Consider the following 17,403-nt stretch of genomic DNA (forward strand, 5'->3'; position numbering starts at 1 on the left):
ATGCCTTACATGCATTCCGTAAATGGTCATATAATGGCCTGAGTCGGTGCAAGGGGTCATATTCAGGTGTGCCCTTTTTCTTGTCATTTTCTGCATCTTCATCTGGATCACTCAAGTGCAGGTTCCATGATATCACCTGGAAAGTGTTTCTGGACATCACTAAGGCTGGAGACAGGACACTGAAAAATGAACTCTGTCTCCAGTACTGTTGCACTTGTGGCAGTTTTAAGACTGCCATATAAAAGAGGAGTCCCACAAATTTGAAGAAATCAACGTGACTGATGTCACGCCACTTGAATTTCTTTCCTTTATCAATGTTCTTCTTGGCCTGTTTGTTTGTGTTTTTACAGATGATCCTGACAGACTTTTCATCAAAAAATGTTTTGAACAGCTCAGAGGGGCTGGGCTCGTCTGATAACCAAAATACTTGTACTCCAGGTGACCGAGCAGGGCAAAAGCCTGGGAGGGGCTCAGGCAATGCATCTGGTTGTTGTTCTGTCTGCCACCCAGCAGCAGAAAGTCGAGGTGCTTGATGTGATGCTGCGGTCGGTCTTCCACGTCCTTGTTTGCGAGTGGATGGGGATTTAGATGGTGTTACATGGCAGCGATCACCTTCATTTGTCTGTTCGGGCTCTGACACTGATTTGCTTGCTTGCTGTTGTGAAGAGGCTGATAGTGGAGTAGAACAGGACTGTCTACATGAAGTGGAGGGTATGTAGTCTCCATCAGATCTAAAAGAAACAACAATACTTATAATGTTTCATATTTATAAATGTTATAGTGTTATATAATTATATGGATACTATATTGCTCCAGGCGACATTGCGTTATAAATACTATACTGTTACTAGAACATCTGCATTGAAGAACCCTGAAGAAAATGCGTGATTGCTTTATCCTCTGCCATTGCCTTTACCTAACATATTGAGGGAACAATTCCACAGTGACTGAATTGATGATGGTTGCTGAGATATAAGCTGAAACAATTTTGCGATATTTGTTAGCTCATTTTATTTATGGTGGCACAATAACTGCCATTTTTGAGGATTTGAGAAGCTTTGAAGTATTGGGAAGCTGTTAACCAAGTTTCCGACTTTTTGCGATATCCATCATGTTTCACTTATTTACATATATTACAACACATGCGCTGCAAATACAACACAAGGGAAGTGTCTCCAGGGTACACGAAAAAAAAGTGATGAACTTGTTGTTCAATCGCTGTGTCCGAAGTCACACATTACTCCGTTTATAGTCCACTATATATTGAGTTTGCAATTGTGCTGTCCAAATGTATAGTGAGAATTATTATACCCTGTATAGTGGACTCATAATATGCCACAATGCATCATAAAAAGTAGTGTACAACCGATGGTCACTATGCAAGCATTGTACACTGATCGGCCATAACATTATAGCCACTGACAGTTGCCATTGTAATGAGATAATTAATGTTATTCACTGCACCTGAAAGTGAACATTTTTTCCTCTAAGTTGATGTGTTGGAAGCAGCATAGTGGGTAAGCGTAAGGATCTCGGCAAACTTTGACAATGGCCAAATTGTGATGGCTAGAAGACTGTGTCAGAGCATCTCCAAAATTGCATGTCTTGTTGGGTGTTCCCGGTCTGCAGTGGTTAGTACCTACCTAAAGCTGGCAACTGGACAACCGGTGAACCGGTGACAGGGTCATGAGTGCCCAAGGCGCAATGATGTGCATAGCGAGCAAAGGATAGCATGTGTTGTAAGATCCCACAGAAGAATTACTGTAGCACAGATGAAAAAGTTAATGATGGTGTAAAAGGTGTAACAACACACAGTGCTTTGCATCTTGCTGCGTATGGGAGTGTGTAGCCGGAGAATGGTCAGAATGGAGTGCCCATTCTACACCTACAATGAGCATGTGAGCTTCAGAACTGGACCATGGGCCAATAGAAGAAGGTGGCCTGGTCTGATGAATCATGTTTTCTTTTAAATCATGTGGATGGCGGGGTGTGTGTGCATTGCTTACCTGGGGAAGAGATGGCAGCAGGATGTACTATGGGAAGAAAGCACGCTGGCAGTGGCAGTGTGATGCTTTGGGCAATGTTCTGCTGGTAAACCATGGGTCCTGCCATTCATGTTTATGTTACTTTAACACCTACCACCTACCTTGACATTGTTGCAGACCAAGTACAGTCTTTGATGGAAACAGTATTCCCTCATGGCAACATCTTTCAGCAGGATAATGGCTGGGATGTGGATGGGTTTTTCTTCTTTACAAAACTTACAGAACTTAAAGATTTGCTGCTAACGCCCAGGTGCCACATACCACAGCACACCTTCAGAAGTCTTGTGGAGTCCATGCCTCGACAAGTCAGAGCTGTTATGGCGGCAAAAGGGGGGCCTACACAATATAAGGTAGGTGGTGACAATCACACATTGCTCTTGTGCTGAAAGACAAAACTGGTGATTGATCTAATTTTATTTTCGATTACGATTTTGGCCTCCAACAATTATAAAAATAAGATAATTGAGAGAAAACTATTGTTGTGCGTCATTCTGTTCTCAGGTATCTTTAACTTATATTGTGTATAACGGGAATAACTACATGGACACAGCGCTTTTTGTTTTGAAATCTTTTTTTCTGTTTTTTTCCAAAGTCAGAGAAATTGTAATCGAGCAGCCCTAGTTGGTGGTATCAAGTTCTACTAAAATGTGACTACTGTGTTGATAAAATTCAAAATATCATCAACAAGCACTGACAGCTTGGTGATTAGCTTACAAACATAACTTTTCATCCCATAGATGCCTCATATGGACCAAAAAAGACATGCGATATGAAAATAAGACTATTTTCCAACACACATGGTTGATAATGGCATACTGACAGTTGGCCAATAATTTTTGTGTCCCCTGGAAACACTTCCATTGTGTTGTGAATATTTGCAGCAAATGTGTTGTCAAATGATGATGAATATGTTTTCTTAAATTTTTTGTGTTTTGTCTATTTGCATGTGTTTTCCTACGATAAAGTATGTTGAACTCTGAGGGTCACCTTACCTTTCCCAATAGAAAACCCATTCAAAAAACATTAAATCAACCACTACAGACGATTGCACCAAGAGTAGCAGCAACTATCTCAAAAACATGTTTTAAATTAGCTTTGAAAACATGTTTCTATCTGCAACAGTCCAGGGACAGTACATGGATTTATAGAGAAGAGACAAAGAGCAGGGTAGGATAACAATAGTGGAAATGCTGCATCGGCAGTAAAATACATATAGCCTATCCACATATTTTAGATAAACACCATGATACTGTGATGAATGCACTCACATGTCCTCAAATAGATCATCGCCTTCTTCAAAATCCTCTTCTACCCCGCTTGAGAAACTATCAGGAGCTGAGTCTCCGTCGTCGTCTTCGTCGCTGAAAGTATCTTCCAGCAGCTTGCTGACAGGGTCCTCCGTTGATAAACGTTTTCGTGCCATGCTATTTATTTTATTGCTCAATCTATTGGTGTCTCTGCATCCTGTCCTCTCATCTCTGCCATGTGTAAACCTGATGTAAACACAGCCTGCTTCCTCTTCGTCTCCTTTGTATTTTTCCTTTTGGCGGGCTGCAATACCAACTTTCAGGTGCATATCGCCACCTACCGTCCAGGAGTATGGACAACAGGATCTAGTTAGTTAACGTTAGTCTGCAATGATGATTTTTAAAGAGGCTATATTCTATATTTTATTAAACAATCCGAATTTTCACCAAAAAAAAAAAAATCCATGGCATGTAGATTAAAGTGATTTTGATGAAATTTCACAATTTTCACAACAGTGTTTAAACAGCAATAACATTTTCATGGTATAAGTCTATTCTCTTTTAATTTTACACTTCACTCCTGTACCTTTATTTTAGTGAAATTCTAATTGCAGGACAACTTTTTTTCCTTAATGCCATTTGAGTCTCTTTTCTTTCCTAATGTGTATTGTTAAATGTGTGCATTGTATTTATTATGTTAAGTATTCGTATACAGCAAATGATATGTGTTTGCAGTTTTAATTTTTAATTTTGGTGGTATTTAATTTTATCCTACTTTTTCGAACTGAATCGGATATAATTTCTGCTAAGTTATTTGCGCTCTTTACTTCGAAAACACTATATAATTCAACAATTTGTTATATATTTGCTGTTAATTTAAGGCAATCATTTTCAGCTATCCATAAATTGAGGACCTTTATTGTGAAAGTAAAGCAATCCTTGACCCTTCCCGGAAGTAACGTCTTCGTTTTCCCGAGGTGCCTCCAAGCAGTTTTGTAGCTCACCTTATCAAAATAATGTTCGTATGTTGTTTATGTCACACTGTAACTGTTTAAAATACGTTTACTGTTAATTTAAATCATATTTGTAAACCTCGTAAGTCTCCACTGTCACGTCCCTGTCCGGTTTAACATGGTGAACGCGGATGAAATCGCCAAGTTATGCTATGAGCGTTTCAACCAGCTGCCCCGGAGAGGGAAGCCTGAGCCGGGCAGAGAGTGGACCCTGCTGGCCGCTGTGGTCAAAATCACCCGGTGTGCTAACTCTGACACAGGTTGTACAACGGAGTGAACCACTACATATTTCATGTTCTCTGTATGTTAACAGTGACCGTAAATAGACAAAATCTGTCCTTTTTCAAACCTTTAAGCAAACCATTGTGATATCTCATTGTGATATTGTTCGCCATATCGCCGCGTTAACAATATTAATGTTAACTTTGAGCTGTTTCTATGTTACTGTGTATTGGTAAAATAAAGGGCACAGTCCAGTCCGTGTTACATTGTGCAGGACAAGCGTTGAATGTTGAGAATACAAAACTAAAGCTGTTCTGCCTACACGTAGACTACTCAAAGTACCAACGAAACAGCAAAACAAATGAGTTAGAACATGAACATATGAAAATGTATTATGTATGTTATTAGTATGAAGCTGCAATGTGATGAATAACATTTTAATTTTTTTTTTTTTTTTAATCTCTTACACAGTTAAAAATGAGGTTGTTTCCCTTGGAACTGGGACCAAATGTATAGGACAGACATGCATGAGTCACAATGGTGTGTGGGTATTGACCTTTATGCTCTGAATACTCTGTCTCTCTCCCATACTCTGAGTTTATTTTGGCAGTCCAGCCAAATTCATTTGCCAACACCCTAAATGTATTTATTTACATTTTTGAGTTTCATTAGTCTGTGCACAGTTCAAAATGTGGAATGATTTAAATGATCATAGAAATGGTGCATTTATCATCCATCATTATTTTTTTTAATTTTTATTTATTTATTTATATATTTTTTCAGTTGGTTCTGTTTCAGATCTGAGACTTCAAATGTCCCTTGCACAATTCATTAACTAGAATGATGTTTTTCTTCATATCTTTGATACATTTTTTTCTTTCCTTGATTTGCCATCCATTCAGGTGATGTACTCAATGACAGCCATGCAGAAGTCATTGCCAGACGGGGATGTATTAGGTCTGTATAGATATTCAGTTTTGGGTCCATGCCGACCCTTGAGCATAAATAGAAATTTGTATAAGCTGCTTACATGTTTTGTGTGTGTGTGTGTGTGTGTGTGTGTGTTTATTTATAGATACCTGATTAAGGAACTGCACAGAGCTGTGAGTGGGGGCGACGGCTCTGTGTTTTGTCCAGCTGATCAGCAGGGGAAGTGGAGGCTTCAGCCGGGAGTTTCATTCCTCTTCTTTACAAGTCACACTCCCTGTGAGTCGAGTATGCTCCCAGTGTACCTACCTAACTGTCTATCTGTTAAATGACTGGGGCTGGATATTATCATGTTGTATTAACTCTATTCCGACAAAATTGACATTTTACACATCATGCAGCCCTAACTGAACCACATGTTTTGTTCAGATGCACCTGTACTGAGTAAAAGCAAAGAACGATCTTGGGATTTAAATAATCGATATTAAATCAGTCTAATAAAAATTTACATTAATCGGATAATCAGTTATTTTTATCCAGCCCTATAAATGACCAACAGCATCTTATGTGATACGATCCACAGGATTTAACTCAAGCTATATATTTTTGTCATATATTTTTATTCATCACAATTTAGATGTATTTATTTAAAGCATATATTTTGTCTGTTTTTCCTGTTCCAATTAAGAGTTTGAGGGCCTTGTATACGTATCAGACACCTTTAATCCAATGATATCAATGTCAGCCTTTGCAAAGTAAAAGCTGACACCATGACATTGGTTTGTCCAGGAAGACAAAAATCAGTCTGAAACTTCTTGTGTATTACCAGGTGGTGATGCCTCCATCATACCCATGCAGCAAGATAGCCAGTCTCAGCCCTGCCCCCTTGTCAGATCTGTAAACGGTCATGAAGGGACTGATGTACGAGGAGGCCTGAAAAGGAAAGCTGAGGAACCAAGTGAAGCACAAAACACTAAGCTGCCACGTCTGGAGCATCAGGAGACAGCAGAGATGGGTCAGTCAATAAAAACACCCATGGAGAATGTCTTGGAAGATTCAGCACAACTGGAGATAAAAACAAGAGGCCCCAACGACAGTGCTGGACTGCATTCACAGGTTCCAGATATTCACAGAACAGGGGCCAAGTGTGTACCGGGTGGCCCAGCTGACCCTCTGCATCCTGGGATGGGGTACCACAGCACAGGGGTGCTTAGGGTGAAGCCTGGGCGGGGAGAACCAACTCTGTCCCTTTCCTGCAGTGACAAGCTGGCCCACTGGGCAGTGCTGGGCTTCCAGGGTGCACTGCTTTCCCATTACCTACAGGAGGCACTCTACTTCAGCATCATGGTGGTGGGGAAGTGCCCATACAGCCAAGAGGTCATGCAGAGAGCTTTGGTCACAAGGTGAGGAAAAATTGTGAAACAATTAGCCTATTAATAAATATTATTGTAAATTCAATATCTTTTAGCAATTTGAGGCCCTCACCTTGAGCTTTAGGAAATTGCTATTGCTGTTTTTCTTTATTTTCTGAACCAGACTAAACTGCTAGTTGCTGTTACAGTTTTATTCTTTGTCATTGAAGTTTTTATTCAATTTTTTATATGTCAAACATCATACAAAAGACATCAGACTTCAACACAAACAAATCAACCGTATTAAACGAAAAAAAATATGCATATACATATAAATATACATACGTACACAAAACAGCGCAGCACATCTCCCAACACCAAACACTGTGTCCACAAAAAGAGTACATGATAAGATATATATACACGAGTCGTCCTCCCCTCACATGTTATAGGAACCTATTCCCCTCTTATATGATTCAGAACATAACCCAGACCTGGTAAAATTTCCCTTTGTTATCATTCAACCTTGCTATCATCAATTCATAGGAGGCATTATCCGTCATCAGCTTAACCCAGTCAGTAAGTTCTGGTCGAGTCTGACTCTTCCAGTGGCGAAGAATGATTCTAGCTGCCGTGATGAAGCCTGTCAGTGCTAAACCGAATTCTGCTTTTGATATTCCTGGTGGTGACCTTGACCTGTCTCCCAGTAGGCAGAGTTGGGGGGATTCTGGTAGGGTTTTTTTCCAAGCCATTCACCCAGTTTTCCTATAACCTCTTTCCAGAAAGGAAAAACCAAAGAGCACTCCCACAGTGAGTGTAAGAAGGTACATGCCTGTGCATTACACTTCCAACACAGGTTGTTCTGTATCAAGCCCATTTTCTGGAGCCTTACTGGCGTGTAATAATACCTGTGAATAATTTTATAATGTGTGAATTTGCCTCGGATGTCCCCGATGGACCACCCTGTGTTTGCTATTATGTTTTCCCATACATCTTCCTCAATGTCACAATTTAGATCTCTTTGCCAAATTAGTCTTAAATGATTATGTTTCCCACACTGGGCATCCCCAACCATATTATAGAAAGCTGAGGCCGAGTGAGCAGAACTGGGCCGCTCAAAATAGAGTCTGATCACATTTTCCCCTTCGCTTGGTTTAATGCCTGAGGTTCTAACACTACTTCTTAACTGGAGGTACCGCCAAAAGTCTCCTTTCTCTTTCCGGCTGAAACGTGTACTGATTTCTTGAAATGAGAGAAACACCCCTTCCTTATATAGATCTCCAATCTTATTCAGGTTCGCCTCCAGCCAGGACTTCCACAGGAAAGGTTTCCTGTCCATTTTTATAGATGGATTATTCCAGATAGAGGCATAATCTTGTCTGTATTGGGATATCCTGAGCATCTTGTGTAGCTTTGCCCATACTACCCTGGAATGGTGCAGGATTGGATTACCCCCACAAAACCGTCAGATTACCCACAGCATTTTGTGATAGGGTTTCAATTAGTTCGAATATAGCTGTGATTTCCTTTTCTATTTGTGTCCATCCAAGGGGTGAGCCATAGCTGGCCCAGTGTTTGGCTAACTTTACCATCTCAAATGCTATGTTATAAAGTTCCACATTGGGTAAGGCTAGGCCCCCTTTTCTTCTTGATTCATAAAGCTTTTGCATGGTGATTCTGGGTTTCTTTTCATAGATAGTCATTAATTATCTGATTATACTGCTTAAAGATCCCAGCAGGAATTGTCACAGGTACCATCATTGATATGTAATTAAACTTAGGGCAAACGACCATTTTAAATGTATTGATAAGTGTAAGATTTATTGATTTCCATTTGTCTAGGTCTGTCTTTATTTTCTGAAGCAACGGAGTCATATTAAGTTGCACAATATTACACATGTCAGCAGTCAGTCTTATACCGAGATACTTCATCCCTGATGATATCCACTGAATCGGAGTGCACTAACCGCTGCTGGATGGCATCCCCTGGACACCGGCATAACCTCTGACTTGTGCCAATTGATTTTATAGCCAGAAATTTGTGAAAACTCTTCAATTGTGTCTAGAAGAATAGGGGCTGATGAATTTGGGTCCGCAGAAAGCCAAAGGATGTCATCCGCATACAGAAACAATTTATGTTCTCTACCTCCTGCCTTCACTCCTGTAATTCCTGCCTCTGCCCTTATTGCGATTGCCAACAGTTTTATTCTTGATCAGGTTCTTGCAAATGTTTTGAAAAAAATATGAAAAACCAATAGTCAGAGGAAAATAATGGACGCAGCTACAAGTTATGAGCCTCTTCAAAAAGAATATTCCCTCAGGGCCCAATTTTTAAAAATGCATTTTGTTGACCTGTTGAATAAGCTGTAAACACAATATTTTGACATATAAATATCTTTTAAAGTTGTTATGGTGAATGTGTTGGCACACAGTTGCTAATCCGGCAGACACAGAGTAACATTAGCATTCATTTGGAGTAATGTTTCTGGCAACTTTGTGGATGCAAATGAAATATTCAGTCAACTTTAAATCTGTTTTGGTCTCCACCAACTCCTGAGAAAAATATCTGTCTCTTTAGCTGCTAAATGTTTAACTTCCCTCATATTCTAGTCCCTAAACTTACCTGCAGCTTGGTGCTGAACAGGCAAAACGCTGTTCTTTGCTGAAAACAGCTGCCTGTGCAGCTGGAAACAAGGTTGATGAGAGAATCATTTGCTGTGCAGAAAACCAAAAAAACGAGCTTTGTAAGGTTAAAAAAAACTAGAATTACAGTGTTGTGGTTTTATCCGTCTCCTAACCAGCCAAGTTGCAGGATATATAGTCACAATCTCCTTCCTGAGTCACAGCATGAGTGTTTTTGCAGAACATTTTGATGTCACAGTGAAGTTGACCATTGAGCATTTGGATATACAGTAAAATTTCATCACTTCATTTTTTCCTTATGGACATTTGAGTTAAATTGTCTCAGTTATGGCCATAACCCTGTTTTGTGAAGTCACAGTTAGCTTTGACCTTTGACCACCAAATTCTAATCAGTTCATTTTTGAGTCCAAGTGAGAGTTTGAGCCACACTTAAACAAATCCCCTCAAGGCATTACTGAGATATCACGTTCACAAGACCAAAACTGGGTTTTGTGAGGTCACCACGACTTTGACCTTTGACCACCATAATCGAATCAGTTCATCCTTGAGTCCTAGTGAATGTTATGGCCAAATTTGAGGAAAGCATCTCAGGGCATTACTGAGATATTGCATTCATAAGAATAGAACGGATGGGTGTCGAGTAGCTCAGTTGGTTGAGCATCCGCCCCATGTGCAGAGGCTACAGTCCTCGCTGCAGTTGGCCCCAATTTGAGTCCCGCTTCGGACGGCCCTTTGCTGCATGTCATTCCCCCTCTCTCTGCCTCCCCATTTCCTGTCTCTCTCTACTGCACTATCAATAAAGGCACAAAAAGCCCCATAAAATAACTTGAAAAAAAAAAGAATAGAAGGGATGGACGGACAACCCAAAAAAGCTCCATAGAGCTGAGTTAGGTGATCATTTTCTGTGGGCATGTCACTATGACTTATGATCTTTCACATTATAAATTTGACTAATTATTCATATAAAAAGATGTGTATTTTCATCTGCCCTTTTTTTAAAACTTCAAGCCCCTAAATTCATCACGGCTTTTCACCTCACTTTCCCAGCACTTGTTTCTGCTCAGTACGGTTTATTCAGGGTTTCTACAGACATTTTTCACAACAAACATTTTGGCTTGTTAAGCACAGGTGGAATGAATAGCATGCTTTTAGGTTTTGGTCTGTCATCAGAGAGTGTGGTGCAAAAATTAAACAATTATGCACCATTGGGAACAAGGTATTTTAAGGTCCTGCAGGAATGGATGTATTACACCATGTGCTTGCTTAAAGGTACTATATGTTCACGTCTGTTTTAATTAGATTGGCACTATCATACAGGGCTGAATTTCTTTCCCAGTCTGACCTTCACATCACTGCTTTGAATGATGCCTAGGATGCTATGCGAGCAAAAGGATGCTGAATGTTACATATAGAATTTTTAAGGAGATAAGGCAATGAGAATGACATAGAGCAACACATGATCATCATGGGGTAATATGAGAATGAAAAACCCGATACTCACAAAATGTATTATTCTTCTTTGCATCTTGATGAAGTATAATGGAAAAGATAAAAACTAAATATTCAAACATCATGAAATGCTGATTGACCTTAGTAAAGAATGAGGCTAATATATTGGCTTTCTGATGAAGAATAGTAGAGTGGTTCATTCCCTCTTTGAATGAAACTAAAAATTTAATTATCTCTAATTTAGGTATTGTTTTTGTTAATTTTATCAAATTTATAAATGCTGAACATCCACAATGTAACCATCTACAAAACCCCAGTGGTCTCTCTTATTTGTAAAAGTGTTGGAGTATTGAAAGGATACTTTTACATTCAGTGTGAGTCACAGCAGATTTATTGATCGTAGTCCTCATGTACTTCCCAGGTGCTCCCATGTATCAGACCTCCCTGCTGGTTTCTCTGTGTGTCCACCAGTGCTGCTCCAATCCAGCCTGGAGTTTCCCTTCAGCCATGCTCAGACAGTGCTGCGACACCAGGCAGGACAGGGACGCATCTCCCCCTGTGGGGCAGGTAGGATTGTCTCACTTACATTTTGAATGAATATTGTAAGTGTTCTGGTTATTAAACGTAAGTAATTAACGCAGTATTTATGATGACAATTTTGTTTTAAGATATGTATTTGTATAAATGTATTTGTCATCTTGCTGTCATCACTCAGGTTTGAGAGAGCCCACCCCTCAATCATATTGGCTATCAGCAGTTTCACAGGGTGACAATAGGACGATTGGATTTTGGTTAACATTGCACAACCCTTGTGTGTTCATGTCATATCAAAGTTATAGTAATTACAAGTTGTAAATAGTTTCATTTTGCACCATCCAAGTCGTAATTGTGTTGGGGAAACTTTGATTTTGTTGAAAGCATCAATATATCTGACTTTGTGCTAAATAATGGGGAAGTGACTTGTGATAGGTGACTTCAGTTATGCTGTTCCATTACACTTATGCATAGGTCACCAAACTGCATAGACTATAAATCTTTCTCACAGCAGACGGTTTGACTTGTTACAGCAGCAAAAGCACAGGTGTAACTAATAACGATGGCTCAGTTTCTGTATGTCAGTTGATCAGAGTCCTTCCAAAGGTTCCTCAACAATTATGACTTATAGACTGACTGATTGATCATATTTCCGTCACTGGTCAATGGAGTGCCGAGCTGCAGTCTACCGAGCTGCTTTGGCTTCCCGACTGCTCGGGAACTGCAGGGAACAGGAGGAGCGCTTCCAATACACTGAGACTCACCTCCATTACAGCAAATAAACTACTTTCATTCCATGTATCATTATTACTAAAGGAGGCAGAGGAATAACTAAACATAAGACACACAGAGAAAGAGAGCAGGAGAGAGGGAGGGAGAGAGAGAAGTCATCAGTAACGAGGCTTTGTACTAAGGACTATGATCAAATCTACATATCAAACAGGGGGAGTCAGACATAAAGACCTGCCTCTAATAAAAGTCTGTTACATTCTGGAGTTGAAGAAAATAAAGACTAAACTATTGTGGGTCCAGACGGAGGCTGTGCTCTGTGTGACGGACTAAATAAGAAAGAGAGTCTGTTTCAGGCCCCAGTGGTTCACCTGGTGGAGCGCAAGACACTTTGTCTTTGCCCCTGTCTCACTATGCCTGAAATAAAGGCAAAAGCTTGAAAAATAACTTAAAAAAGAAAGATATTGTGTCTCTTCTTACTTTTTCTGTGAGTAACAGTAAATCTATCTGAAACCAGAGGTCAGTCTTTGTCTTTCATTTATGTATTTGGTGTTTTGTCAGACAATGTCTGTCCAGACATATACCAGGTTTTCACCTTGTCTTGTTTACGTGTGGTTCAGCCATCAGCTGGTGTAATGTCACTGAGCAGCCACTAGATGTCACTGCCAACGGTTACAAACATGGAGTCACAAAGAAGGCCTTCGGGACAGCTAAAGCCAGGTGGAGCCAACACACTCTCATCATACATTGTCTATGTTTCATGCATTTTATCACCATAAACTATTCTCTTAGACCAAATTTTAAGTAATATTTCTGTGTTTTTGTGTCTTCAGGTCTCTTCTGTGTAAACTGGAGCTTTTCCACTCCTTTCTGTCTCTGGTATCTGCCACCAACCCTTCAGCACTTCCCAGTTCTCTCAGGTAACAAACAATGGGCTCTTTCATAATCTCACTGTGGTTTGAAACAGCCTCAAACTAAATCTGAACAACCCCAGAAACTAATGAAGATCTCCCAATGATGATCTGGCTTTCATCAGTTTGTCCTTTTCAGTAACTCTCATCTCATTTGCTGCTGAATCAACAGTGACCCAAATTACCAACAGCAATAAGTACATGTTTTATGTGTCACAGTCACACTGACATTTTCCCTCCAGCAGAACTCATGGTCTGAGCTTTGATTTTAATGAATGGCTCTAAGGCTTCTCTCAAGTCACACTGCAATCTGGATAAAAGACAAGTGAATACAAAATGAATGCCTTTTTATTTCTTCATGTACATTGAGGCCAGCGTGTCAGTGCTGCCGTTACTGTGTATGAGCTTCTTGTGCTTTGTTAACAAGTCATATAATGTCTCAGATATTTCTTTCCAAAGGATCTAGGGTGTCCAGAGCTTTCAGAGATTACACAGCAAGTTGTCTGTGTGTGTGCAGTTATATGTGTGCTATGTCTTTCTCTGTGTGCGCCTTTGTGTGTGACATTTAGTGCTCACATTTCATCTATTAGATGCCTCCTGTGCATCCGGAGGTTGTCCCTGTTCACATGCTGTGTGTGTGTGTGTGTGTGTGTGTGTGTGTGTGTGTGTGTGTGTGTGTGTATTGATTGCTGGTAATCCTTTCCAAAGTGAGAACAGTGTTCTCTCTATTCGTCAGCATTTCAGCAGGTAACTTGATTCCAGTCCATCCTGCCTCACACATGGAACAACATAACACAAACACTCATACACACTCATACACCCGGCTCCAGCACACAATGACAACATTTTCTTCAACAACTGGTGACAAGAGTTTTGTGTCTGACATAAAGTATGAAATTAAGCAGTCTGCCACTTGAGATCCAAACCGTTCCCCTCATCTGCACATTTTCTTCTTAAGGCACGTGGTTAAAATTACATAATAAAGCACTGTACGTTTTTTTAAGGTGATAAGCAAAAATAAATCCAGAAAAAAAAACTATGACGGTATAAACATAGTGCTCACAAATTGAGATTGTACATAAGTTACAAATATGTGGCATGTGCTATTTGAAAGCTAAGGCTGGAAAATAGTTTAAATAGTTCCTTTAATAAAAAAATCTGCATCTAGGTATTACATTATAGTAACAATAATACAAACCAAATGCAATGTATTCAGTTAAATAAAGAAACATCAAACCAAAAGATTTTATATTCAATCCCAAAATTTTGAAAATAGTCAAAATAGTCATACAAAATAAAAATGTTTGTATCACAAAAGGCTGAGCTATAAGCTGTGCAGGCCACACTCGTGATCAGGTTACACCATGATGGCACAAAAACTGACCTGCATTGTTGTACAAGCACTCTGTTGTCCAGCATAATGAGCATTTGTATCCATTCAGAGAGCACTGAATGAATTTAATGTTTATTCAAAAACAAAATACAAGTTGGGAAAAAAACGAACTTAACTTTAATGCTTAATCTTACCCTTACCTTGTGTGTGTGTGTGTGTGTGTGTGTGTGTGTGTGTGTGTGTGTGTGTGTGTGTGTGTGTGTGTGTGTGTTTTCAGGGAAACAGAGCTGCAGACCTACTGGGACTACAAGCAGGCATCCCAGTCGTACCAGCAGGCCTGGCAGCAGCTACACAGCCAGGCCTTCCCTCTGTGGCCACGCAGCAACAGAGATCTCCTGCTCTTCCACTGAAATCCCTCTCTTCTGAAACGTCTGCAGCTGAAATGTTCCATCAAGGTCGATTAACAACTGGGAAGTCACAGGTCAAAAATAACTGCTGTCCTAAAATAGGACACTTTTCAGGTTGGAGAAGCTTGTGAAATGAAAGAATATTATTGGACAATAAGAAATACATAATCATCTTCATCTTCATGTAACACTTTTAATAAAATGACAAACTTGACTGGTCTCATTTCCTAACATCTGTTGGGTCAGCTGTTCAGTGAAGTTTGAGGTCTGGATAAATATTGTTTGGCTATATTTGACTCTCCATAGCCCAGGATGTCACCGCTTGCAACCACAGGACACCCTGCGCTGTCATGCTGTTTGAGGAGGTTGATGACCGTTCTTCAGTGTCCTCAGATGATGCTTTTATTTTCACAATGCGTGTAACATGTTGTGACTGCAGCTGCAAACACAGCAGGATGCATGTCTGCAAGTGGACAATAAGTTTCCTGCGACAGTCATAAGCAGTGTTTCCAGAGCATGTTAGAACAGGCTTCAGCCCTTCATCGAAGACCGGACACCGAATGAATGTGGGGACTGAGGATCAATTGTGTTTTTGCTGCAGCTCAGCAGATTTCCACTCGCCCCAATTCAGCTTGGCTAATACTCAACAGCATGTTGCAAGTTATGATCAGGATGCCTTACATTGTGTATTTAATGCCATTCTCATTCCTCAGAGATTTAGGGTTGTTGTTGTTGTTTAACACAAAGCACAGCAGTTATTAGTTTTGCACGTCTCTGGTGATACAGTAAACCAAACTGTTGGACAAATTCATTTTTGACCTGATGATGGTGCTAGAGGAAAAGTCAGTGGATCACCAAGTCTTCAGGAGTCACATGAATCTCTACAGAATTTCAAGGCAACACATCTAGTGTTTGTTGAGGTGGTGTAGTCGAAGCCACAGTGGTGAGCTGAGGAACACACTCTCAGGCTGCTAGCGTAGCTAAAAACAACTTGTCATCAGCTTGGACTTGGAAATGACACATTTATAACAGATAGCTACAAATTGGGGTCAGGTTTGAAAGATGTGGTCATTTAGCAGAATGAGAGGGTCTTATACTGGAGTTCCCATTTACCTGGATATGTCTGAGATGGACAATGATGTAGCATTTATATTTATGTACTGCCTTTTACCACAGTACAATGTAACAACAGGGGAGAGGAGCCTATAGTCTAGATTTTAAAATGTTTTTTAATTAATATGGATATAAGCAGGTACAGCTACTGAGCATAGAGCAACACATGGTTCGCAGTCAATTTGAATCTGGCATAACAGGGTAGTACTACTCAGTACTGAAATCATGAGCGAGAGGTCAGGTGACATGCAAGGTAAGAAAGCATCTCAAATGTGCAAATGAAAATATATTGTTCATCACTTCAAGGTAGCTTGTGGAATTTACTTGGAGCAAAATGTTGTTAGGTGGGATTGCTAAAAGTGCAATCCCATGTTCTTCTCAGGTTCAAAAATAATTCATTATTTTCATTATTTTAATTATTATCATCATTATTATTATTATTATTACGCCATTTTCTGACCTTAACTCCTGAAAAAATGTAGTTTAGCTGTGAGGGAAGTTGCTAAGACAGAAACATTCAAACCTGTGTAATTTAGCCTCTTCCTGCACTCTTCACTTTCTTGTGAAAATTAATTCAAACTTTAAACAGATCACACCTGTAAATATTCAGGGTTTTTTTTTACAACTTTGATGAATTGTCTTTAAACTCAGTTCATGTTTCCTGTACATTTCAGGCCATTAACAAAGCAATGCAGCTCAGCTCAGCCTTTCTCTGTGTACTTAAACTCACTTATACAATGTTACTCCCATTTAAAATCCTTTCACTGTTCATTACAGTGAACTTTCTTTATCTTTTTCCCATTTTTCAGTGGAGGACAGTAACAAAGTACATTTAAACTTAAATTTAACTTAACTTAAATACATTTTTCCAGTATCTGTACTTTACTTGAGTAATATATTTTCTGTAAACTTGACTTTAACTCCACTACACTTAAAAGACAAATACTGTACTTTTTAATTCCACTACATTTCTATGAAGTACTCTTACTGTGAAGCAGAGCTTTAAGACAGTGAATGAATTTTTCTTTTGTTTTAAAAAATGTGATAGACCACACACTCTGTTCATGACAGGAGAACAACCAATCACAGTCATCTCCTCCACTGTCAGTCCTGTTTGAACCTGTCAGTGTCCTCACGGCGGCGAGGTCAGATAAACCAGAGACTGTGGTCTGATCTGAAGTCAGTGTTTGAAGGTTTAGAAATAAAGAAAGATTCCTTTAGTTGTAAACGTTTGATGTGTTTACCACGACCAAACTCCATCACTGACATAAAAAATTTGCCGTCCAACTTTAGAAAGCAGGTCGAGGTAACGTTTGTTTAATTCCAGATTAACAGTTTTTAGTATTTGGCTGTCCTCTTGTTGATTCACTTGTGTTTTTATGAACATGTATTTAGTCTTTGTATCATATCCTACAGTCTTTTTATTCTAAAGGTTCTACAGTCAGTCAGTCAGTCAGTCAGCAGGTTGTTTCAGAGTT

General features: G+C 39.6%; 1 protein-coding gene across 2 annotated transcripts; it reads left to right on the forward strand.

Annotated features, from left to right (window-relative positions):
* The first annotated feature begins 4,260 nt into the window (after window positions 1–4,260).
* adat1 (adenosine deaminase tRNA specific 1) lies at window positions 4,261–15,026 on the forward strand. Of its 2 annotated transcripts, none has more exons than XM_023397361.2 (9): window positions 4,261–4,565; window positions 4,999–5,067; window positions 5,430–5,484; window positions 5,603–5,733; window positions 6,284–6,857; window positions 11,320–11,465; window positions 12,782–12,881; window positions 12,995–13,081; window positions 14,683–15,026. In XM_023397361.2, the coding sequence occupies exons 1-9, from the start codon at window positions 4,424–4,426 to the stop codon at window positions 14,813–14,815; spliced, it is 1,437 nt and encodes a 478-aa protein (XP_023253129.1). In that variant the 5' UTR covers window positions 4,261–4,423; the 3' UTR covers window positions 14,816–15,026. The 2 variants fall into 2 exon arrangements, with proteins under 2 accessions (XP_023253129.1, XP_023253130.1); XM_023397362.2 differs by lacking the exon at window positions 14,683–15,026 and adding an exon at window positions 13,781–14,676.
* The last annotated feature ends 2,377 nt before the right edge of the window (window positions 15,027–17,403 follow it).

This window comes from Seriola lalandi, unplaced genomic scaffold (assembly GCF_002814215.2).
Source record: "Seriola lalandi dorsalis isolate HSWRI2012SDOR001 ecotype SW California unplaced genomic scaffold, Sedor1 jcf7180002055008, whole genome shotgun sequence".
Lineage (NCBI taxonomy): Eukaryota > Metazoa > Chordata > Actinopteri > Carangiformes > Carangidae > Seriola > Seriola lalandi.